The sequence below is a fragment of the Neophocaena asiaeorientalis genome, unplaced genomic scaffold (genome assembly GCF_003031525.2).
Source record: "Neophocaena asiaeorientalis asiaeorientalis breed wild unplaced genomic scaffold, Neophocaena_asiaeorientalis_V1.1 scaffold476, whole genome shotgun sequence".
Taxonomy (NCBI): domain Eukaryota; kingdom Metazoa; phylum Chordata; class Mammalia; order Artiodactyla; family Phocoenidae; genus Neophocaena; species Neophocaena asiaeorientalis.
Window position 1 is genome coordinate 8,687,006 of NW_020172178.1, and position 24,083 is coordinate 8,711,088.

The 24,083-nt window shown below is 55.5% G+C and overlaps 2 protein-coding genes across 3 annotated transcripts in view; one reads left to right on the plus strand and one right to left on the minus strand.

Annotated features, from left to right (window-relative positions):
* Window positions 1–571, plus strand: part of AMN (amnion associated transmembrane protein) — a 9,469-nt gene extending 8,898 nt beyond the window's left edge. Inside the window, 3 exon segments of the mRNA XM_024760132.1 lie at window positions 1–79; window positions 121–301; window positions 303–571. The exon segment at window positions 1–79 is cut by the window's left edge and continues 5 nt beyond it. Of these exon segments, the coding sequence (XP_024615900.1) occupies window positions 1–79; window positions 121–301; window positions 303–467 (425 nt within the window). The 3' untranslated portion in view covers window positions 468–571.
* A 2,900-nt stretch (window positions 572–3,471) lies between these two features.
* CDC42BPB (CDC42 binding protein kinase beta) overlaps window positions 3,472–24,083 on the minus strand; it is a 69,761-nt gene continuing 49,149 nt past the window's right edge. The window contains exons 21-36 of one of the 2 annotated variants that reach the window (XM_024758820.1): window positions 22,077–22,166; window positions 21,695–21,772; window positions 19,990–20,095; window positions 19,192–19,328; window positions 18,470–18,609; window positions 17,193–17,274; window positions 15,792–16,008; window positions 15,602–15,664; window positions 14,002–14,598; window positions 11,099–11,196; window positions 10,926–11,010; window positions 10,688–10,805; window positions 10,490–10,607; window positions 9,962–10,067; window positions 9,785–9,855; window positions 3,472–3,706 (exon numbers count right to left, since the gene is read on the minus strand). In XM_024758820.1, the coding sequence (XP_024614588.1) occupies window positions 3,575–3,706; window positions 9,785–9,855; window positions 9,962–10,067; window positions 10,490–10,607; window positions 10,688–10,805; window positions 10,926–11,010; window positions 11,099–11,196; window positions 14,002–14,598; window positions 15,602–15,664; window positions 15,792–16,008; window positions 17,193–17,274; window positions 18,470–18,609; window positions 19,192–19,328; window positions 19,990–20,095; window positions 21,695–21,772; window positions 22,077–22,166 (2,238 nt within the window). In that variant the 3' untranslated portion in view covers window positions 3,472–3,574. Of the gene's footprint in view, window positions 3,707–9,784; window positions 9,856–9,961; window positions 10,068–10,489; window positions 10,608–10,687; window positions 10,806–10,925; window positions 11,011–11,098; window positions 11,197–14,001; window positions 14,599–15,601; window positions 15,665–15,791; window positions 16,009–17,192; window positions 17,275–18,469; window positions 18,610–19,191; window positions 19,329–19,989; window positions 20,096–21,694; window positions 21,773–22,076; window positions 22,167–24,083 lie in introns of those variants that run through there. The other variant, XR_003005044.1, reaches the window with a different exon arrangement.

Genomic DNA, 24,083 nt, shown 5'->3' on the forward strand with positions numbered 1-24,083 from the left:
CGAGGCGGACCCCGCGCCGGCTGGGGCGCCCGTGGGCTTCCACAACCCTGTGTTCTACGCGGCGGACCTGGCGGAGGCGGTGAGGGGACGCCCGGGGGCGGGGGACTCCCCGCCCCGCAGCTCCCCGCCCCGCAGCTGGACGTCTGGAGCTCCAGCCGCAGCTACTTCGTTAATCCGCTCTTTGGCGAAGCCGAGGCCGAGGCCTGAGCGGCCGCGGAGCCGGCCCCCGCCCCCGGTTCGGCGTCGCAGGCCCCGCGGGATACCCCACCCTCCGCTGGCCAAGGACAGGGTGGCCTTGCTCAATCAATAAAGGGCTTTCCCGCACCTGCGGTCAGCCGTGGACACACTGCTTCCTGCGTTGCCCCCCCTCTACCCCTGCCTGGTGGGATGTCGAGGGGTGGTCCTCAGAGCCTGTGCCGGCTGGCGCCTGGCCACCCGCCCAGGGCAGTCCTGGGTACTACCTGTAGGCTGGGGCGGTCCGAGGCTTCTGGCCTGCGAGGTTCCACCCAGAATTAGGAGGAGGCTGCCCCGGTTCTGGAGGAGCCCACGGAAGAAGCCCCTAAGGCTAGGGAGGGGACTGAAGCAGGAGGGGGGCGGTGGGGAGAGGCAAATCCGAGTGAGGCACCAAGGAGGGTGGATAAGTGGGCTGCCAGGTGCTTCCCTAATGCCAAGCTGCTCGGACCCAGGGCCAGCCAGGTGGACCTGGACTTCCGGCAGACTGGGCTGCCCGGAGGAGCGGTCCTAGGGACACAGTAGATCTGTCCCCTCTGCTGGGGGCAGGGGCAGAGCCGCCCGCCATAGTGGTGGAGCGTGTCAGAGAGCTGGCAGGTGCGTCCTGCTGGGTGGGGGCTGTTTGTTTGGTGTCCATCGCTGCAGGGCCGGGCCTCGCCCTCTCCCTTCTGAGGGCAGCTCTGGCCCGGAGGGTGGGTGTCGGGACTGAGCCGCTCTGAGTAGGACACTCACTTGGTAGGTGCTTGATGGGGCAGCAGTGGGACGGTGGCTTGTGTGTGTGTGTGTGTGTAAAGTACTGATGGATGCCCAGCTTGAACTGTCAGGGACACTTCTGTGTAAGCAGTATCTGAAAACATCCCCCCCTCCCTCCCCCCCCACCAAGGGTAACCACCTGCGAGCCTCTAACAACAGTGAATTTGCTTGTAAGTTTCCGTCAGTCGCGAAGCCGTGCTCTGTGGTCAGTATCCTGCCTGTGAAGCTCACCCATGTTGTGGGTGGTCGTTACTCTTGGTGCTGTGTAGCTGTTGCAATAGCTAATATTTCATTTAAAAAACGACTGACGCTTCAGGACCCGCGTTTCAGAGCTGTGAGAGGTGCTCACCTCACGTGGGTCAGACATCAAACGGAGGGAGGGCCAACGTCCAATCCCATCATCTCGGACCCCGAGGCCCCGGCTGCCCACATGGCCGCTCACCACTGGCCTATGCTCGCTTTTCAGTTTTCCAGGTGCTGTGATTTCAGTCAATCGTCTCTGCCTGTGCTTTGGGTGGTCCCCTTTCAGGGACAGGTGGGAGGATTGTGTCTGCTCCTAAAATTTGCCATGCTCCTTCCCCAGCTGTGAGCACGGAGGCCCACAGGGAGACGGGCCTGGGTCCCCGCCGGCCGGTGGGGCTGTTTGGGCTGCGGAGCCCAGGCCGTGCTGACTGGCGGAGCCGCAAGGGTGCCCAGGACGCTCCCCGAGCGTCATCACCTGCCAGGCACCCGGCTGCCGTCTGTGCTCTACTGTATGCTCACACCACCCTCTCCGGCAGGTGCCGTCACTAACCACACGTTACCAGGAGCTTACTGGGGGACAGAGCGAACGATGAAACCCCACTCACCGCAGGCTGCTCCCCGCCCTGGGGGCCAGAGCCCCCAGTGTGGCCACCCATCCAGCCCAGCCTCCCCATGAGCTCCCCCTCCTGGGGGTGGTCTGCCCCACCCTACCCCCGGGGCTGCTGAAGGGCCAGCGTGCGTCTGTCCCCTGCAGCTTCCCTCCCGGGGCCTTGCTCTGCCTTGCGGGCTCATGGGCACATGGCCCTTTTCCAGCACTGGGGTCCCCGGTGCAGCAGCCGGCCCCACCCTGCCCCGGCCCTGGAGGACACCTGCTGCTCTCAGGCTGAATGCCCATCTGCCTGTCCTGGCACGGACACTTGGCCAGACGGCCCCCCTCTCCAGCCAGTGGCCCACCCCTGACCCTGCCCACCATGGTGCAGGGTGTCCCCAGGAGGCCCCCATCGTGACGTTGGCAGGCAAGAGGTCCCAGCTCTGGCGGCTGGTTCCTGCCACGTGGACACGAACCTTTAGCATGGACCCCACCTGAGCAAATGACCAAGAATGGCTTCCACAGGCAAGACGGTGCTTTCCAAGACAGGTAAATTGTTCAAAAATGTTCTCACAATTCAATAATTACAAAGACTCAGACTTACATTAAAAAAGTAAAAACCAGAACCCCCAGCAGGTGCCAGCCCCAGCAGAAGGCCCAGGGGGCGGGCAGGCGGGTGCTGGGCGTGTGACACGCACAGGCAGGCCACGGTGCCCAGGTCACTCAGTGCCGACTCAAGGTAAGTGCACGTCTTCAACAGCGTTGCCACCGAGAACGTCGACCGGCGGGAGAACAGGGGGAAGCCCAGCGGGGCGAGTTAATCGCAAGCCTTTACAGAGACAGGAGGCTGCCTAATACAAATGCCGCGGGGAAGGCGGGCAGATACACGCGGGCGCTGCGGGCCAGCCCACCGGTGGAGTGTGGCGGTGAGTCTACGCGATCCCGAAGGGCACTAATCACGGGGCTCCATGCGGGGCGGGGGTCCTGGCACCTGCCGCGGGGCTACCCGGGGCTCTGGCCTCCTCTCGGCCCGCAGGCCTCGGGGCCCGGCTGCACGACACTCACTGGTTTTACAGCAGGAGGCAGAGCTGTGGAAGCGAGCGGGAAACGGAGCACAGCTGACTTCACAGTAGATACGGGTGACACTTCGTGGTTGGGACCGGAAACGGACTGACACACATGAGGGACCACGACAGAGCAGGCTTCACTCGAATGGGCCTCTGTCCATGGCTACAAGGTCGGCAGAAGGACTTCTGCATCTGACTATGTAATGGCTAAATGAATAAAAAGGCCACAAACTAAGCTCCACTTTCCTCTGTCTTCAAAACTCTAGGGACACTGGGAATGCTATACAACTTCCTACTATTCTCCTAAGGTCCTAGGAAACAGTTTCAGGGAACAGGGAACAGACGCGGCACCGAGGCCGCCCCGAGCTGCCTGCTTCCTGCACAGCCCCCGGCGCCACTGGGGTCTGCAGGAGGCTGGCGTCACGGGCCCCCCGCGCTGCCTCAGCTGGTTCTGGGCAGGAGGGGCCGCAGGCGGTCCTTCGTGTGCAAACGGAACAGCTGTGCAGATGAGATCTGGCCTACCGCCTCGCTGCGGCATAAAGCCCATCATTATTATAATAAAGTATTTTCTTCATCTCCGTATCTACAAATCGATTCTACATTTCCTTGGACAACACTGGAGGGTCAGCTCAGTCTTGGCACTGACAGGAGGCCACCTGGGCCCCCGGCCCCGCCGCGGTGACCGGCAGCTTCAGGCATCGCAGGACGGCTGCTCCAGGCCTTCAAGGGGGAGCTGGCTCCTGTGGGGGGAGTTGGGGCTTGGTGGGCCGCTGGGGTTGGAGCTGTTCGATGGAGTCGAGTGTTTGGTGGAATCCGAATCAGGCTGTGAAGACAAAGAGGGACAGCGTGAGAACCATGGCCCTGGGCCTGTGGAGGCGATGCTGCCTGGGCAGGTGTAGCCCCTGCTGGCTCCACTCTCGTCATGAGAGCACACGCTGCAAGCTTGTCACGTGGTCCTTGCTGGTGAGAGATCATAAACCGAGGCCCAGCCCCACAAATGACTCAGTAACTATTCCAAAAGGAGCGACTCCGCAGTGAAGAAACCAGACGGAATGGCGACCGAGCAGTCAGAGGTCACAGACGCGAAGCCCTTCCACGATAAAAGCATGAGGAACAGAGAGGACCCTTCTCAACATGACAACGGGTGTCCGTGAGCAGCCCACAGTTCACTTCACACCCGGTGGTGAAAGGCAAAGCTTCCCGCTCAGCGCAGGAACAAGACCAGGCTGCTGCTTTCACCGCTGCTATTCGACACTGTGCTCCAAGTTCCAGCCAGGGCAAGAAAAAATGGCATCCAAGTTGGAAAGGAAGAAGTAAAAGCATCTCTCTTCACAGCTGACATGACTCTGTATAGACAGAAAATCCTAAAGAACTCCACGAAGAACAAATTCAGTAAAGTTGCAGGGTACAAGATCAACACACAAAAGTCAGTTGTGTTTCTAGACATCAGCAATGAACAATGTGAAAAGGAAATTAAGAAAACAATGCCATTTACAATAGCATCCAAAAGGATAAAATACAGCTAGGAATAAAATTTAACCAAGAAGGTGAAAGATCTGTACACTGAGACTATGAAACATCGCTGAAAGAAATGAAAGACCACCTAAATAACCGGAAGGGCATCCTACGTTCATGGATTGGAAGACTACTGTAAAGATGGCAATATTCCCCAACATGATCAACCTACAGATTCAATGCAATCGTTACTGAAATTTCAACGGATGTTTTTGGGGAGGGGCAGAAATGGAAAAGCCAATCCTCAAATTCATATAGAATTGCAAAGGACTCAGAATAGTGAAAACAATACTAAGAAAAAGTGGGAGGACTCACACTTCCCAAACTTACAACTTCAAAACGTACTACAAAGCAACAGTAATCAAATACAGCGTGGTAGTATTAATCTAAAGACCAATACAATAGAACTGAGAGTCCAGAAATGTATCTATAAACCTGTGGTCAATGGATTTTTAACAAGGGTGCCAAGACCATTCAATGGGGGAAGGAACAAATGGTGCTGGATATTCACCTGCAAAAGAATTAAACTAGACCCCTACCTCACACCACACACAAAAACTAACTCAAAATGTAAAAAAGACCTAAACAAAAGCTAAAACCATAAAACTCTTAAGAAGAAAACAGGACTAAATCTTCATAACCTTGAATTTGGCAATGGATTCTTAGATATAACATCAAAAGCACGAGCAACAAAAGAAAAAAATAGAAAAACTGGACCTCACCAAAATTAGAAACTTTTGTACACTGAAAGACATAGAGAATTGTGAAAAGACAATCCAAAAGAACGTGAAAAAACTATTTGCAAATCACATATCTGATAAGTGTCTGGTATCCTTTTTTTTGGCTGTGCCACACCACACAACTTATGGGATCTTAGTTCCCAGACCAGGGATGGAACCCGGGCCACAGCAGTGAAAATGCCAAGTCCCAACCACTGGACCCCCAGGGAATTCCCTATCCATATCGTATAAAAATCTCTTACAACCCAACAACAAAAGACAAATAATCCAATTTAAAAATGGGCAGAAGACTTGAATAGACATTTCTCCAAAGAAGGTATACAAATGGCCAATAAGCCCATGAAAAAGATGCTCAACATCACTGATCATTAGGGAAACGCAAACCAAAAGCACAATGAGATACAACTTCACACCTGCTAGGATGGCTATTGAAAAAAAATTTGCTTGTAAGAAAAAAAATAAGTGTTAGCAAAGACGTGGACTCAACCCTTGTACATTTGCTGGTGGGAATGTAAAATGGTACAGCTGCTGTGGTTCCTCAGAAAGTTAAAAGTAGAGCCACCATATGACCCAGCAATCCCACTCCTAGGTACATACCCCAAAGAAGTGAAAACATGTACTCAAAACAAATACGTGTACGCAGCTGTTCCTAGCGCACTATTCCTAACCACCAATGAGTACGTAAGATGTGGTCCATCTATCTACTGGACTGTTTGGCAATAAAAAGAAACAACTTACTGGTACAGAGGCTGCAACATGGACGAACCGTGAAAACACGATGCTGAGTGGAAGAAGCCAGACACAAAAGGCCATGTACTGTCTGATTCATGCCACTTATATGAAATGCCCAGAACAGGCAAATCCAGAGATTGTTAAGACTGGTGGTAGCCAGGAGCTGGGGGGAGGCAGGAATTGAGGAGAAACTGCTCAGTGGGTAGGGGTTTTATCTTGCAGTGATGGAAGTGTTCTGAGTAGACAGAGCTGGTGGTTGTACAACACTGTGAATGTACTAAACAGCCACTGAATTGTTGACTTCTTTACTTTTGGCTGTGTTGGGTCTCATTGCTGCACGCAGGCTTTCTCTAGTTGCGGCGAGCGGGGGCTATTCTTCGTTGCGGTGCGCGGGCTTCTCACTGCGGTGGCTTCTCTTGTTGCGGAGCACGGGCTCTAGGCGCACGGGCTTCAGCAGTTGTGGCACGTGGACCCAGTAGTTGTGGCTCAGGGCTCCAGAGCGCAGGCTCAGTAGTTGTGGCTCACGGGCTTAGTTGCCCCACGGAATGTGGGATCTTCCTGGAAGGGATTAAACCCGTGTCCCCTGCATTGGCAGGCGGATCCTTAACCACTGAACCACGAGGGAAGTCCGAATTGTTGACTTTTAAATGCTTACTTTCTGTTATGTGAATTTCACTTCAACAAACTTAAGGAGAGGAACAAACAGGTCAGAACAGGACAAACAGATGCCATGCACCTCAGGATGCAACACCCCAAGAAGGACACCACATCCTGTGTGCCATACTCCATCCTGGGACACACAACCCAAATCTCAAAAGACAAGGAAATGTCAGACACGCAAACTGAGGAGTGTTCTAGAAAATAAAAGATGTGCTCTCTGCCAGACAGGCTGAGGGCCTGTTCCAGAGTAAAGGGGCCAAAGAGATGAGGCAGCTAAACGCCACACGTGCTTGGGGACTGGGTCCTGCGCCAGCAAAGGTGCTTAAGGACATTATGGGGACACGCAGGTGGCTTCATCAGTGTGGCAGCTGTACTGTGGTCATGTGAGGGATCAGCCTTGCTCTCAGATAAAGGGTACGATGTGTGCAGTCAGGAAAAGTGCGTGCAGTGTGCACGCACACTCATACACACTTGTTTGTTGGTCCCCGGGGAGAACCGGGCGGCTGGGAGACAGGTGCGGAGCCTTTTCACTGTTTACCCAATTCAAAAAACCAGACAAGCCTTGACTGAGGAACGTTTTGCAAGAAAAACTGCACTTTTTGTAAACAAACTGCACAGTGGACTGAAGACTAAAGAGATGTGCCTACAAACGCAGCGCGTGGCCCTGGCTGGATTCTAGGTTTAGGAACAGGACGTCACCGGGCAGCGGGGAGGCGCCCTCCCAAGGGAGGTGCGGGGTAAGTACTTAGGGGTGGGTAATACTGCAACTCACTTTCTGCTGGTTCCTCCCCAAAAACCCAAATGGGGAAAATGGGTTAGGTACAGCTTATGTGGGTTATTCACTCTACTATTCTTGCAACTTTCCTGAAGTTTGAAAATTTTCCAAACAGATAGTTGCAGGGGAAAAAATAAGGAAAAAAACCCCAGAAGACCTACCTCTCTAGCCATCAACCTCAGGCCCTTTTAAGGGAGGCCTATGAAACCTTCCAGGAAAAGAAAACCCCTGTATGATGGCAACTAAGAGATCCGGATTTCCTAAGCCAGAGTTGAGGCTGGTGCAGCCCTGAAGACAGCTGAAAGAGCAGCTCAGAAAAGAGGGCACAGATAACTTCACTGATAAACACAGACGGAAAAACTGGCATCAAAATGTTCACCAACTGAATCTCTCACCGTCCCACATTAAGAGGATTCTACTTTACGCACAATGGCACCAAGAACCTTGGAATGCTTAAGAATTAACTTATTAGCCACCAACACGCGCAACCTGCCAGAGGGAGCCCGTCGGGAGAGACGTGCAGTGTTCCTACACAGGGAAGGTCAGGATGGTGAGCGGCCCCCAAATTAATCTACAAATCCAACACAATCCCAGCGAAAAGCTCAACACAATTTTCACTTTTTTTAGATTATGATGGAGTCAACAAGCTCCATAATCTAAAAAAAATTTTGATTTATTTTTGGCTGCGTTGGGTCGCCGTTGCTGCACGTGGGCTTTCTCTAGTTGCGGCGTGTAGGCTTCTCATTGTGATGGCTTCTCTGTTGTGGAGCAGGGGCTCTAGGCGTGTGGGCTCAGCAGTTGTGGCTCGCGGGCTTAGTTGCTCCACGGCATGTGTGATCTTCCCGGACCAGGGCTCAAACCCGTGTCCCTTGCATTGGCAGGCGGATTCTTAACCACTGCACCACCAGGGAAGCCCCTAAAAATATTTTAAAATTTATTTGAAGGAGAAGCTAAGAAAGTGTTTTGAAAAGTGGGAATGAAGAGGTGTGCTCTACCGGCTCTCAGGTTACAGGTGGTGCAGCACAGGCTCCAGGGATAGAGACGCGTAAACAAAGGAATTTAACAAATAATAAAGGGTAACGCTTCAAGTTGGAAGGAAGGAAGTGGTGCAGGGCCAGCGCGTCATGTACCTTAGAAAGAAGCAGCTCAGGTCCTTGCGCACATACACGCTAAGACACACTTACACACTCACTCTCACGCCCCCTCGCAGACACTTCCACGACGTAATGACAAACAGAAAACCCTACCAAGCTCTCAGACTATAAGAGAATGTTTATCTTAATTAAAAAGATAAAGACTAGACTGTACGAGAATTAAATATTTCTGTATGACAATGCCCTTACAATTAAAGACAAAATTAAAAAGTCAGCGGTAAGGGGAAAAGTACCTGCAACAGATTAACACCCACAACCTACAAAGGGTTTCTATAAACGAGTTAAGAGGAAAGCATGGTGACTCAAGAGAAGACGGGTAAAGGGCGCAAAGGTGGACCCAGAGGAAGAAGCAGCCGATCCACACCTGAAAAGCTGGCCACGCCAGGAAGGTGAGGACCACGTGAAGTGAAGCCCTTCTGGTTTCCGCTGTCAGCTCAGCAGCCCCCACGAGTACATGCTGTCGGTGCCAGGGCTGTTAGAACAGCCAGCGGCACCCAGCCCCTCTCTTCCTTCCCACAAAAGTGCTGCTGGGGCACAGCCCTCAGGCTGCCATTCTTCCCAGCCTCCTCCCCCACCACACACACAGGGAACCAAGGACACTGCCACCAGGAGCTGGGTCTGAAAGCCCAAGAACACCTGAGCCAGGGACGCCCCCACCTGGCCCCCACACTCCGATCCCAGGGGGCAGTCAGAAGAGGAGAGAGCAAGACACATGAGGCCACCTGTACTTTAAAAGGAACGTGCCTACTGACGTGTTACAGCCACGTGCATAAAAGTACACGGAAGAGTCTAGACGGGAAAAGCCTTCCTGCACTTTTCACAGGAGGGCTTTCATTTCTCAGTTGTGCACGGTGACGCCCACCCGCAGTCAGTGCCCAGGAGGAGAGCCGGGCCCCGGCAGCTCCCTTGGCCCCCCTCCTGATGCCTCCTGAGCTCTCGGCGGCATCCTCCCGGGGCTGGCCCAGCCTCGGGCAGCCATGGCTGGGGGCAAGGGACCAGGTGACTCGGGAGCAGGGCCTGGAAGGAGGCCCAGCACCAGGCCGCAGAGGCCTCGGTCTCCCTGAGGCCATGACCTGGAGGCGAGAATCCACATCTTTCTCCCAACACACTCACAGCCACAGGGTCCACGTCCTCCCTCCTCCCGGCCTCGGCTCAGCCTCAGCAGTCATGAGTGGGGAGCTCCGGGGGGCTGGTGACCACTGAGGCCCTACGTGGCCACTCCAGGGGAGATGGAGTCTCTCTCCAAAGAACAGCTGCTTCGAGTCTCCTGCACGTGTGGAGCTGCAGACCCCAGGCCTTGTCCCTTGTAATTGGGCAAGTCTTACCTCTTTGTCAAAGTCCTGGTCGGGATCAGACATACTTCTTAGAGGCATAGCCACGCCGGGCTCAGATCCACCTACGGAACACAGGTAGCCACTGATCATCTTGGGGAAAACAGTTCAGAGACGAACTGAAGGCCTGGAGTCCCAGCATCCAGGCCCCGCCCCGGGCGCCCCTGGTACCTGATGAGGGCCACGAGATGTAGGGCTTGTTCCTGGGCGGAGGCTGGCGGGACAGGCTGGCGGGAGCAGGGCCGGGCCTCTCCTCCTGGGAGGGGGGCATGGCGCTCTGGGCAGAGAGAATAGCACGTGAGCACGGCCTGGGGGAGCACAGCCGGGCCCCGGGCAGAGCGCGCAGGCCAAGTGCAAAGTCCGCCGCACGAGCAGGCCGGGGCCCTGGGCCTCGACAGGCAAAACGGGCTGGGAAGGACCTCTGGACAGCGGCATCAGGTCAGTTTTGAGCTAAGAATTGGCAATAGTGACTTTAGGCCAAGTCAAATTCTACAGAAAACACATTTTTTAAGGAAAAAAAAAAAAACCCACAAAGTGTGCTACGTGCCCATATACTGAGATGTTTTAGCACCGTTGACAGCTATTTCTCACAAACCCCTAACAGACTGAGATGGTGACAGACACCTCAGGAGCACACAGGCAGGAGCCACAGGGGAGCCGGGGTGTGGGGAGGGCAGGGGACAGCATCCACGGGCTCACCAGAGGCAGGTCCATGAGCACCTGCATCCCGTCGCCTGGGCCCATGTGGGCCACGTGGTTGAAGTTGGTGGGGTTGGAGATCATCTTGGATCTCAGCTCCGGGTCTCTAAGCATCTCTCTGGGGAAAGGAAACACCGTGAGGTTCAGGAAGGCGTCAGGGTCCTCTGGGCCCAGCACAGCCCCCAGCCAGGCTCCTACCGCCGCTGCTGCAGCCTCTCCTCCTCCGGCACCTTGAAGACAAACCGCCTTTTGCTTCTGGTCCGCAGCATCTGCTTCCTGCTGTTGTCAGAGGTGTCGGGCACGTTGAGAGCCGCTCCTGCAGGACAAGGAAAGGCCGCTGTGGCTCCGTGGGGCCGGGGGGAGGGCCACGGGGCCGCCGACTCCCAGGCAGGCCCCCTCCAGCCCCCGTCCTCTGCTCCCCCCGAGAAGGGCTCACCCGAGAACTTGCTCTTGAAGTAGATCAGGCGGGGAGGCTCGCAGTTGAGGAGGTTGAGGCTGCCCTCCAAGTTCAGTGGCCGGATCTGCGTTGGAAACCAGAGAGGGAGGCTGGCTGCTGGGGGGGCGGGGGAGGGGCGGCCAGGGGAGGGGCCGGGCACCGCCGGGCCTTACCCTGCGCAGGCCGACGGTCTGGACCCACTCCATGGTGCGTACGTCAAAGACGTCCACGCCGTACTCGCTGTAGACCGTGACGTGTGCGGGGCTGCAACCTGGCGCACACGGAGCAGAGTGGTGAGCCCGGGCCCGCCCCCCCTAGTGCCGGGGGCTGCCCGCCCAGCGTGGGGTGCAACGGCCCAGGCCGCAGGGGCCCTGCCCCTTACTCTAGAGGGAACCTTCACTTCAAGGTTCAGACAAACACAACGGACGTCTGAACGCTTTACCTCCACTCCTGAAACTAAACAGCATTTCAATACCATCGCCAAAGGTGCCGAAGGTGACCTGTTTAAACACCTGGCTTCCCCTTTAGCTTTCTTATACAACTACTGCAGAAGCCTGTCACTTCAGGCTCGACATCTGAAATCCAGGTAGGGGCCCAATGTCCTGTTTCTTAAGGCAAATCCCTTCTTTCAGAGATGCCAAAAGGTCAGATTTCTGGGTAAATATTTAAAATCTCCACCCAGAGACTACTGCTGGGCTCTGGGCAAGGGCGCTGGCTTACTCTGGAGCTGCCTTCAGGCAGCCCTCCTGTAATCGGGTCTGAACACACACGCGGTAAAACGACAATTGCTCTCCTGCGATGAGCTGGGGAGCTGGTGCTGTCTCCCCCCTTCCCCGCTAAGGGATGGGACATCGTCAGGTCGTGACGGAAGACCCTCCCAGCGAACCAGACGTGTGAGACCGAGGACTGGTGGCCCTGTGGCACCCGAAGTTTAAGGGGCCTTTCCCACGTTTAGGACAGCGGTAAAAAATATCTGAACTATCTGAGAGAAAGCAGCGGTGGAGGCTGCATCCCGCCATCCTGCCAGGGGAGGCGCAAGGCTGGGGTCCCAGCATGCTGTCATCACACAGCCTCGCCCGGGCTGGCACGCAGAGCTGGCAGGTGGCTCTGGCTCAGCCCTGGTTCCTGGTCCTTCTACCTTCCAGGGTTAATCTTCCTCACGTTACGCTTAACTGAAGATAAATTTCTAAAAAGCTTCTGCTATGCTGCTATTACAGATTCCATATGGGCTCTCTGATCACACCTGTTGTTTTGAACCCAAAAATAAAATACAACAGGGTTTAGAAAACAGACAAAAGATGCTGGAACCAGTCACCAAACTGTCCCAGAAGTGACATCTCAGACAAACCATAAGGCCTTTTTGAGTGCCACATGTGAAAAAGATGGTCAGAGAAACCAGAGGGCCCTGAAGTGACTCAGAGGACCTTCCCGCACATGGGGGCTTCTGGGGCAGCTCTTCTTACTTGTGGGCATGTGGGGCTTCATCTGCAGGGAGCCAGGAGAGATCTGTGAGTACGACTTACTGATAAAGTGATAAACTGAGATGTCCAGTCTAAAGAAAAATTTAAACTAAAAAGTTAAATCAGTGGAGAGAACACGGGCCGTGGAGTCTAGATCCAAGTCTGAAGCCAGACTCTGCTGCGTGGTTTGTGCAGGTCACCTCACTTCGTGGCCCTCAGGGTCCTCCTCGGTAGGCTGGGACCGATTAGCGCCCCCCCAGCCCCGCCCCCCAGGTAACAGGAGAAGGGGGCAGAACACACGCATGCTCGGACGGGGCTTGGGACAAGCAGGCCACAATTCTAGTTCTCCAGCCTCAAAGTCACTGAATTACTTTTGGCAGCTCTAAAACTGACTTGGCATCTGTACTGTGCATGGAGGTGAGACGAGAGCACAAAGGTGGAGAGAGAGCTGCAATCAGAGGAGAACGCAGGAACCTCGGGCGTCCCCGCCAGGTCACTCACGGTCAAGATTACAGAACACGGCACTCAGTGACCTGCATCCTGTCAGACGTTACCGGGTGGTCTTGAGGCCATTCCTGCACTGGCCGCCCACGAAGACGAGCGGGCGCGGCAGAGAGAGACCAGGAGAAGCGCCAGGGCCAGGCCTCGGCCCTTCCTGCCGGCTCTGGCTGCCCGCACCGCACCCCAGGCCCTGGCCAAGGGCTAACAAGGCCGGGACACGTCCAGCGAGCCTCCGCCGGCTGAAGGCCGGCAGCTCCCCTCACGGGCCTGGCTCCTGGTCCCAGCGCCTTGGCTGTTCTGCCAGCTTGGTGAAGCCAGCAACGAGGCAGCCGCAAGACTGTTCCTTTAGGTAATGAAGGAAAAACTGAACTCCCACGCCCCACCCCCACGACCCCAGCCCCCAGCAGCTGGAAATCAACGTGTACCCTGCGGCTGCCTACTCACTCCTCGTCCCTCTGCCTTCCGGCGTCATGATGCAGCCCACCTGCTATACGCTATATCGAGTGGCCAGAATGGGAGCTTTAGGGTCTTTAAAAGGTGCTCAGACAGCAGGCCCAGCAGGAAGCGCCCCTGTGGAGTGCAGACTCCAGGGCCTCGTGCCCAGCGCTGTCGTCCACGCAGAAGGACACGCAACCGAGCCGATGAAGCAACAACTGTTCTCCAGAACGGCTCCTACCCCTCGGAACAGTATCTGTCCCAAGAGGAACTCTGACCTGGACATCAGAACTGAGTATTTTCTGGTCACTGCAAACCTTTAGCTTGTTTTCATCACCGTGTAAGTTTATACATCATCACGAAGAACATCTTTTAAAACGTAAAACAGTGTAGGTCCTGTCTTCCCTTGGCCTGGGCTTCCCCCAGGGAGGCCAGCCGTCTCCGTCGGGCTCCTGGGCTGAGGGGCTCCCGCAGTGCCCGTGGGATAGGAGGGCAAGCCCACTCCAACGGGCCCGGGGTGTGGCAGTGGGACCACCCTGCCCCCGCAGCAAGCCGCAGGGCCCGCCTCTCACGACCACTCAGCTAAGGGAGCTAGAGGACAAACCAAAGCAAATAGGACACATGCTGACCGGTGATGCGACAGCGGCAACGGGGTATGGCAACAGAAAACATATACATACTACAGGCAACGGGCGCCGCAGGCCACATGAGCTCCTGCGTGCGTGACCTCCGGCCTTGTGGGTCCACGTACAGTCCCATGTGGCTGAAGCAAAGCAGGTACTCCTCACTTTTGAGCTCCACAGCACAAAGGGCATCAAAAGACTGTTGTGAGAGGAACGTAAGCGAGGGGTCATTGGGATTTACCAGGTTTAGAGCCTGCCCATCTCCCTGGGTGCTCAACAGAGAGAACCCGGAAGGGTAGCCAACACAGAGCCTGTCCTTGACCACGGCCATCCACTGTGCATTGCCAGGGGCCACAAGCTCGCTGAGCTTCCTGTGGAAAGGCTTAGTTCTCTGGATCTCATAGCAAAGCACCAGCCGCTTCACCGCCACGAACAGGCAGGTGGGGCCGCCCTTCCTCAGCGTCCCGGTCGCCATGAGCTGGCAGCCCTTTGTCTCCGGAAGCTTGACGTCCACGCTGCTCTCCACGCCGTCGAAGGAGGACCACGGACACAGGTGGACATGGTGGTTCCGGCCGCAGAGGAGGATGGCGACTCTCTCTCTGGGGGCAAGCTCGATCTGGTACACTTTCTTGTAGTCGGCCACACGGACGATCACTGCAGGATGGGGGCCAGAGCATGAGGCCAGGGCCTCTGCTCGCGCCCCACCCGGAGCGCCCCTTCCTCGTCATCTCACACACACACCTGGCACCAGGGCCCTGGCTGGGAGGTGCCAAGGGCAGTGAGGCCCTGCGTGGGTGGATCTGGACGGCCTTCCGGCTCATCCCTGAAGCCAGGAACCACGTTTGGAAAACAAAAAAAACCTCACTGGATCCTTGGATAAACTCGCTGAAGGCTCCCACCTGCTCACTGGGCCCCCAGACCAACCCAGGACCCTCGATACCCTAACTGGGGCAGGGCCTCCACTCGGGCTCTGAGCAAGAGCCGGGGGTCTGGACCCCGAGGGACAACAGCCTGTGGCAGCAGCCACCATCCCAAGGCCACATGTGTTCACCCTTCTTCCACTGTGCCTGTGTCGGGACCCCAGGCCCATCAGGAAGGCACCACCACCACCTCGGGGCAACTCCCTATTCCTTGGGGGAGGCGCCCAGAGCTGGGCCCAGGGCGGTGAAACGGGGAGACTTGTGGGTACTTTTGCTTTTTCTTCTGGGAAGAATGAAAGGTCAAAATTTGAAGCAAAGGAAGGCGAGTTTTGGTAAGGCCTCGGTGCACCGAGGAATTAAGGAAGCATTTCTCCTCCTGGGAAGCTCTCCCTGCCCCGACTCCCTGCTCAGTCCTCTCCCTGAAGGGCCTAATATACACGGCAGTCAGCTCACCACCAGCCCTCGAGGCTGGTCTCTGCGTTTCACTGGACCTGCTGGGTGGGCCCTGCCCACAGCCTTCAGGGCTGGGGGACACGAGGCAGACAGTCACTGACCATCTGTCTTATTTGTGGCACGTTCCTCTCCTCAGCCGCTGGCCTTTCCCTTTCTTTATAAAGCTCTCTGACACGGTGACTTACTGCTCTCACCCAGGAAATCCGTCTTAACCCTACACGTTGCCACCACTGACCCCGCGCGCGTGGCGCTAAGCAGGCGGCCTGAGCGTCCAGCTCACTCACCGTCCCGGGTCACCTCTATGACGTAGAGCCCTTCCTCGAGGCCGACGGCGATCCTGTCCCCGTCTGCGAACAACGTAAAGCGGTCAGTACCGGCGCGCGGGCCGTCTGCTTCCAAAGCGGCGGAGAAACTACCGGTTCAAATGGGCCACACCGCTGAGCCCACAGGTGGCCGGGACGCGGAGAAACGCACCCAGGATGGCGGCCGTGAGGATGGCCTTGATGAGGGGCAGCGAGCTGTCGTAGGCCTCCTGCGGGACGTGCACCACCAGGTTCCTCAGGCGGTTCTTGTGAAGGATGGCCTGCAGGCCTTCCAGGATCCCCACCCACTTCCTCTTTTCGTTCTCATTTTCCGTCAGAATGAGCAGCGAGCTGGTCTTAGAAGGTGTACCTAAGAGAGAGGCCGTCACCTTCACGACGGAAAACAAAACAGACAGAGAAGAGCCGTAAGACAACCAGACACACCGAACAGACGCCACGCGGCCTGCAGGGGTGAGGGCGGGGGCTGCTGCCCGGAGAGCTCGCCTCCGCGGGCCGCCAGGGTCCTGGTCCAGCCGCCCGCGGGCCGCGACAGCCTGGCTCTCACACGGCGCCCGCAGCCCGGCCTCGCCAGAGCTCAGGTGACTCGGCTCTGGCCAGAACTGCGGTTCACTGTTCACTCGAAAGCCGCCTTCTTGAATGCTCTGATCACAACTGAGAAACACATTCTCAGAACACGTCGAGGGACAACAGGATCTCAAACAAACGACTTCCCTGTGGGCGCTCCCCAAACACTTACCAGGACACGGGACAACCTTAGTTGCTACAAATCATCCTTTAGGCACACAATGATGGGAATTTTCTGTATTGTATACAGAGACAGTTTCTGAAGAGATGTGATTTAACAGAAAGTGATCCATACACTCGGTTTTGTGGTCAACCAAATTTCTCTGTACTTATAAAAATTCCCAGTGGAGGGGGATCTACCATCTTTTAGAAGCTTCCTGATGCCACAGCATCTAACACTAGCTCAGCAGGGGACACTCCAACTCAGCCAGCAAGACCGCTGATAAGCAATGTCTGCTAATTTCCCCCGGCTTTGCTCCAGTTAATGGCCAGCAAGTCCTCAGGAGGGAGGCTGAATGGTCCGCTTCATCTGGAGCCAACCGTGTGGCGGCCTCCAGCATCTAGCGCACTGGGCTGGAGCAGCCGGGACACAGACCGAGGAGGGAGGACGGAGCGGGAGGGCCTGACGCTGGGGAGACAGGGCTCTGCTGTGTGCAGAGAGGGTCCGTTACCCAGTACGGGGAGGGGGACGGGCGACACGGGACATATCGACAGGTGTGAAGGATCTGGAGAAACGGGAGGTCCACTCCGGATGTGCGCGAGCCCCTTGCTACAAGACAAGGAAATGCTCACAACAGTCCTTTTACTTTAACTACACGGATTTTTTCTTTTCTTTTTTTTTTTTTTTTTTTTTTACCCGACCACGGATTGAACCTGTGCCCCCTGCAGGGGAACTGCGGAGTCTTAACCACTGGACCGCCGGGGAAGTCCCCCTACGGACTTTTTATCATTAATGAAACGTCTCTTAAAAATCGGAAAGAAAACATACCCTGAATATACACGGAATATCTCGGCGTGAAGCATGTATGACGTCTGAAGCCAGGACTGAGCTCACAGAGAACTCTTCATCTCTGGTAAGAAATAACACATTCAGAATATCGGAAAAGAGACATGCACACAGGACTCTGTCCTCCACCCTTTAGGAACGGTATGAAAAAGGATACTTTCTAGAATACAAGGGAAGCTCCTCGCCTCCACCAGGATAAGAAAACGCTTATAATGACAAAGGCAACAAACAAAACACAAGAATCTTGCATGCGTTTCAATGATTAGGGATGACTGGGAATAAAACCACTTTCCTGAGTCACACTGTTCTATACTGTGCCAGACTGTTCCACAGGTACAAACATACCACGTCTTTGCTTTGGCCTGTACCTGGCTATAAACGGGAATAAAATGTGCTGAGATAACCACGGAATCACCTCCAGTTCGCTCTAAACCCTGGGCTACGGGCAGCGTTTCGTCTCGGGACACCTGCCAGCGGTCTCGTCACTGCTGGGCCAGGGGCACACCTGTGTGCAGCGAGGGGTGAGCAGGGTCGCCTGGGGCCGCTCCCACATCACAGGTGCCCAGCTGCTCACCCCTGCCCCGTGGGCCCCCCGAAGACCAATGCTGGAGAACGAAGCTCCAGGCCAGGCCCTAGTCCCGGACAGGTGCCATACTGTGTGGCACTGGGGGTGGGTGACAGAGGGACGGGCGCTCCACCTTGTGAGGAGAGGACGTGGCAGCAGCAACAATAGCTCTGCTGGCCAGGCTCTGAGCTAAGCACACCCTGTCTATTCACTTGCTTAATTAATCTTCCCAACAACCCTAGTACCTCACGACGTTGCTATTATGTCCATTTCAGAGTTAACCACAGAGAAGGTGGGGAGGGAAGGGTGCTGTGCCTTTTTGTATGTGGATGGCAGGAAGGCATCTGACTAGAGATGGAAGCCCTAAGAGACGGTGCCACTCAGCAAACGCTGTGGCCACACGAAGACAAGGGCTCACGAAGACAGAGCACAGACTACCTCAGGCTGTGCAACGTGTCTCTGGGATCTTTTCTACTTGTTCTTGGATGTATTAGATGCCTATTTGGCAAATCTTTCAGTGCAAAAACATTCACAGCAGGAAAGTTTCTAGCAGGCACCTGTTTTTGGAGCTGCCCAATAACTAAGGGCGTGAAGGTAGAAATGGGGTTAAAGGCTACCAGGCAACAAACTCTCATTCTCAGACATATAAGTCAAGTAAACCTCCTAGAACGAGGATAGACTACACCACACCGACCTGAGGTCTAGGACTTGGCTGGCCACGACGCCAGGCTGCGTGGACTTGCCCTCGGGCAGATCGTACAGAAAGAGCTTGCAGTCACAGACCACTGCGTAGGCCCGCTGCCACCCCTTCTTCACCCCGGTCGGCTTGGGGACCTGCAGATCAAAGTAACCATGTTCCTCTGGGCCAGGGGTGCCAGCCGCAACACGGCCGGACAACGGAAAGTGGAGGTGGCAGGCCCAGGAGACTTCCTGGAGGCGGCTGCTGTGCAGCGGTCCGCTCCTAGCTGCTGCACGGCCAGTCCAGGCTGGCGGCAGAGCTGCGTCTGGGCCCAGGATGACTCGGGCAGTGCTGGGGAGGGGCTCTGCCCATGACAGAAGGTGACGCCGGGGACAGTGCAGACAGCTCAACGAATGGGTGTGTTCACAGCAGACGGGGAGCAGCGTGGAATGCTGGGCCGGGCACAGCGCCTTCAAATGGCACTTGGCTTTGAAACCTTAAGTGCGTCAGCCCAGGAGGTGGGGACGAGAGGCCCCAGCTAATGCTGAGTGTGTTTCTGGGGCGGGGGGTCCCTCAGGACCCCAGGAGGGGAGGGCTCCCAGGACCAGAGGGCTCCCAGGACCGGCATGTGGGTCGCTTCATGCAGCAAACGGACCAATTTCCAGGGTAGCTGGGCACGGCCGTGGGTCACCAGGCTGGGTCGCCTGCCTGGGCAGGCAGCAGCGGGAACGTCCTACCTTTACGTAGCCCTTGTAGGCTGTTCCTATGCCTCTCTGTACGTCCACACCAAGAGGCCGCTTGGACTGCTCAGGGGGTATGGGGCACACCTGGGGAGCGCTGTCCTTGCAAGACACGTGGCAGGCAAACGAGCACACTGCGAAAGCACAGAACACACTGTCACACCTCCGCCCCCAAAGCAGCAGTTGCCTCAGACGTGCGTGGCACCCCAAGAAGGAAACAGTTTTTAGAGCAGTTCCTACAGACACTTAGGGTACGCTGGCATCGAGCAACTTTTCCACACGCTCACTAGCACCCACTGGGGGGCTGGCGCCTGTGCTCGGGGGCTCCGGCCCCAGGCTCGTCATGGTTCTCACTGCGGGACCTCGGCTGGCCACGCATGCCCGCCCAGCCCCAGCACAGGGCAAGACCACAACACAGAGGCCTAAAATGCTAACAATGACAAACTAGCAGAAAAGAGACCAGACAGTGGTGCTTATCTCTAAATGACTTGATAGTGGAAGATCGTAAAGTTGTTTTTACTCTCCGCTTTTCCTCATCCTGCAGGAGAACGGACGTGGACGGGACGTGGATGTTACATTTTGTAACAAACAAGGACCAACAGACACCCTGGTCACCCCAGAGCAGCGCGCTGTCCACTGCAGCATGATCTCAACTCAGAGACCTTCACCGAGCACTTGTAAAGCCAGAGAAGGAACATGTGCCCTGGGCCCCTCATGGCTAGGTGGCCCTTGGCCTTGCCGGCCTTCACCGGGACTCCCACGCCTGGCCCCTCTTGGCTCGCAGGCCGCACTCACCCTCGCAGGCGTAGCCCTGGCGGATCAGCCCCACCATCAGGGAGGTGCAGTGGCTGCACTGCGTGGGGCTGGAGAAGGACTTGATGCTGAACTGGTGCGCTTTCGGCTGCAGGAAGAAGGTCAAGGTGGTGAGACACGAGCGGTGGGGACCGGGGACATGTCTGCTTGTAACCAAGCGTTCCAACAACTGCAGCGCACCCTGGAAAAGCTGAGCCACGCGCTTTCACCACGACATGCGCGGCTCCCGGCGTGACCCCACGCATGGAGCCTGAGCCAGAAAATGAGTCCACACGTGCAGCCTTCAGTGAGGACCCTCGCCGCCCACACCAGCAACGCTGGCCGGGCTGGGGCGCTGTGGTGACTCGAGCCCCTTGCCTGCCAGAGGCTCTGGGGCTGGCCTGGGCCGTGTCTTGGAGTGGGCTGCCACCCACAGCAGCTTGTTCCTCCCAGCAAGAGTCTGGAAAGACCCAATGCTCCTTGTCGGGAGAGCAGACACAGGACGCCACCGACAACAGAATGAGAAGCCCAGCCAGCATCCATGAAGCTTAACACGGCAAATGAAAGGATTCATTTCAGGGGCACGTGAAGATGTGGAACCATCTGTAGGAAGCAAGGGAGTGACCAACACAAAATCCAGAGAGCAGTCTGATCCCCGACTCCACGAGAATCGTAGTCCAAAAGCCAAGCCGTTAGCTGCTCTCAAACAAAATCAAGCCCCCATCTCTAGCTGGCATGGCTGTCTGTGACTGAAGCCTTAAAAAAGACCATGTCTATGCTAAAGAAAAAAAAACATCTAGTACGTAAGGCCAGACACCTGCTAAGCTTGAAACCAGGGCCCTGTCACACCTCGAAGCCATGACCTACGCCGAACCCGGGCGCACTGACGGCACAGCTCTCCAAGATACATTTACGAAAAAGCCAAGTTACCAAGCTGCACACTGAGCAGAATTCCATTCGCGCTGAGGAGGAAGTGCCTCCCATAAACCACGGGGACCTCCGAGGCCCGAAGTGCAGCCAGACAAACGGGAATGAATGTGGAGAAGGGACTTAATGGACACCGAGCGCAGAGTGGTTACCAGTGGACTAGGAAGTGCGGTCTGGGGAGTGAAGACAGAGGGCTGGGGAGGTTAAACTCTGAAATCAGCCAATTAGAATGCACTCATGTCTCACTGGTTTAATCAAGAAAACACAGGGGTCTTCCTTGGTGGCGCAGTGGTTAAGAGTCCGCCTGCCAATGCAGGGGACACGGGTTTAAGCCCTGGTCCGGGAAGATCCCACATGCCGCAGAGCAACTAAGCCCATGCGCCACAACTACTGAGTCTGTGCTCTAGAGCCTGGGCGCGACAACTGCTGAGCCCGCGTGTCACAACTACTGAAGCCCGTGCACGTAGAGCCCGTGCTCTGCAACGAGAAGCCACCACAATGAGAAGCCCGCGCACTGCAAGGAAGAGTAGCCCCTGCTCGCTGCAACTAGAGAAAGCCCGCACGCAACAATGAAGACCCAACGCAGCCAAAAATAAACAAATTAATTAAATATACATATTTTTAAAAAGTATAGAAAACACAGGGTCCTGATGCTTTCTGGATTACACACTACTCAGAACAAAACATTACTGTGTACGTGAAAATACTAAGTTCGTCTTATTTACACAAAAGTTGTCTAAATCCGAGAAGGCCCCCCGGGGAAGAGCAAGGTCCCTCCTACCTTTGGTCCTGCCAGAGCGAGGGTCTGTGTGGTGGGCAGCGGCACGGTGGGTGGCCTCTGAGGGGCCCGAGCCACGTCCTGGGGGACAAGTGGGGACAAGCGTGGACAGGTGAGCACTGTCCTAGCTCAGCACGCCTCTTACGCAGCAGAACTGATTAATAATGAACAGTCCTGCATTTTAATTTACCAGATTGTTGAGACACCTGTCAAAGCAGCCCTCATCTGGCTGATGCACTGACAGTAATTCTCAAACACAAGCCGGGCTTAGAGTGGCAAGCTGTGAGGCATCAGGGCAGCTTCTGTTCGAGGGCGAGGCACGTGGATGTGGGGGCAGGGGGCAGACCGCAGGGCTCTCGGGGCGTCAACAGGGCAATACTCTCACCTCCTGCTGTTCTGTGCTTGCGGCCACAGAGACTGGTGGGGACGCCTCTGGCTTTGGAGCTTGTGTTTCTTGCTCACTAGTTGAGCTGGTCTGTGAAAACAAAGGCAGAGAAATACTGTGGGAATAAAAGAGCTTATTCTGCAGAATTTACACTCTAACTACATGTTCTTTACTTAAAAAGTGCATTTCCTTGGGGACCTAAGGTCCCAGCACTGGTCCTTAGTCCTGGGACGTCCCGCCACGGACCCCACCTCACTCACAGCTGTCCTACCTTCTCCGAGGCCTCTGCCCCCGGCGTTCTAAGGCTAGGGTGGCGACCGCGTGGGAGGGTGGACTCTGACAAGTCACAACGATCGCCAAAGGCCTCACGCTCCAACTGCAGCCCGGAACCCCCCATCCTCCAGCCCCAGCCATTTAAGGGCAGGAACGGGAGCTGCCAACCCTGAGGTCAGTCAGCACTGGTTTTACTCTGCACCCAGGAGCCCTACGATCAAGTAGCCACGTGCTCCATGACCCCAACTCAGGGATCGAGAAAAAATACTAACGTCAAAAAAGGTCTATGGGGCTTCCCTGGTGGCGCAGCGGTTGGGAGTCCGCCTGCCGATGCAGGGGACGCGGGTTCGCGCCCCGGTCCGGGAAGATCCCACATGCCGCGGAGCGGCTGGGCCCGTGAGCCATGGCCGCTGAGCCGGCATGTCCGGAGCCTGTGCTCTGCAACGGGAGAGGCCACAGCACTGAGAGGCCCACGTGCTGCTAAAAAAAAAAAAAGTCTATGGACCTGTGACCAGAAGTAGGAATTTCCCTGGAAGCTTTATGACACAGGGAAGTCATGTTCTGTTCTGATAACTCAAGATTCCCAATTTACTCCCACAATTTGAAGCTCAAGCTGCATTCTAAAACCACCTAAAAATGACTTCACATTCATGAGTGTTCCTGATTCTAACATTTCCTCATCACCAGCAATTACAATTTACACAGATGCACGTATACAGTTTACAAAGCTTCATAAACGTGACACAGAAGTAGCTGGGTAGGTACCTACAAGAGCAGTTTACAGCTTGCATTCCAAATCGAAATCCCATTGAACCAAATCAGAGACACACCTTCCAATGGCTGGAATTAATCAGGCTGCTGTCTAAGGAGCCAAATTCAGATGGGAAGGCAGCACATACACAAACAACACATACACAACTGTGTACTCCAATATTTGAATTTGTAAGCAAACTCACAAGGGAAAGGCTAGATCAATTAGCTACAAATATAAGCAAGCTTCTCCCATAAGTAAGGCATGTTACATGAGTTACAGTTCCATCTTTAGATAAATGAAGGGCAAGAGAACATTAAGTAATTTAATTTTAGCCATGTAGCAGCCCCACTAGTTTCATTTCGTTGGTTAATTAATCAAAAGGATGCAAATGAAGGAGGAGGAGAGGTGCACATCCAGTGCCACTCTGCTGACGTGAGTGAGGGCGCGGGGAGCCGGCACGGGCAGCGGCCTCCTTCTTCCCAAGAGGCTGGCAGAGAGGAGGAGACAGAGCCCTCGGGTGCAACAGGAGGCACAAAACTATCATTCCCACCCAATAAAAACTTGCGTAAAAATGTACTGATTCACTCATCATGGCAAACATTTCTAGTATAAACAGTAAGCTTAACACAGGGAAATCAGAAGAGAAGCTTCAATCAGACATTTCTCACGTCTGGAAACCCTCCTAGCACACTCAAGACTCTGACCAAGGATTGTTTTCTTTCCATCAGTAAATGTCCTTCCTACTTAAATCACAGGGGAGTGAGGGACTAAAGCATGAAAATGGCAGGGGTGCTGGCTGCACAGGCTGAGGTTCAGAGGTCAGAACCTCTGCCGTCACGCTGAAGCCGCCACGCTGGCCGCCCATGGAGATGCAAGGTCTGAGCCAGAACCACCTGCCGCCTCACGGATCGCTACGCTGTCCACTAGTTTTACAGAAAAGCCACTGCTGTCCGCACCGCCCCCCCCCCACCCCGCCAGTT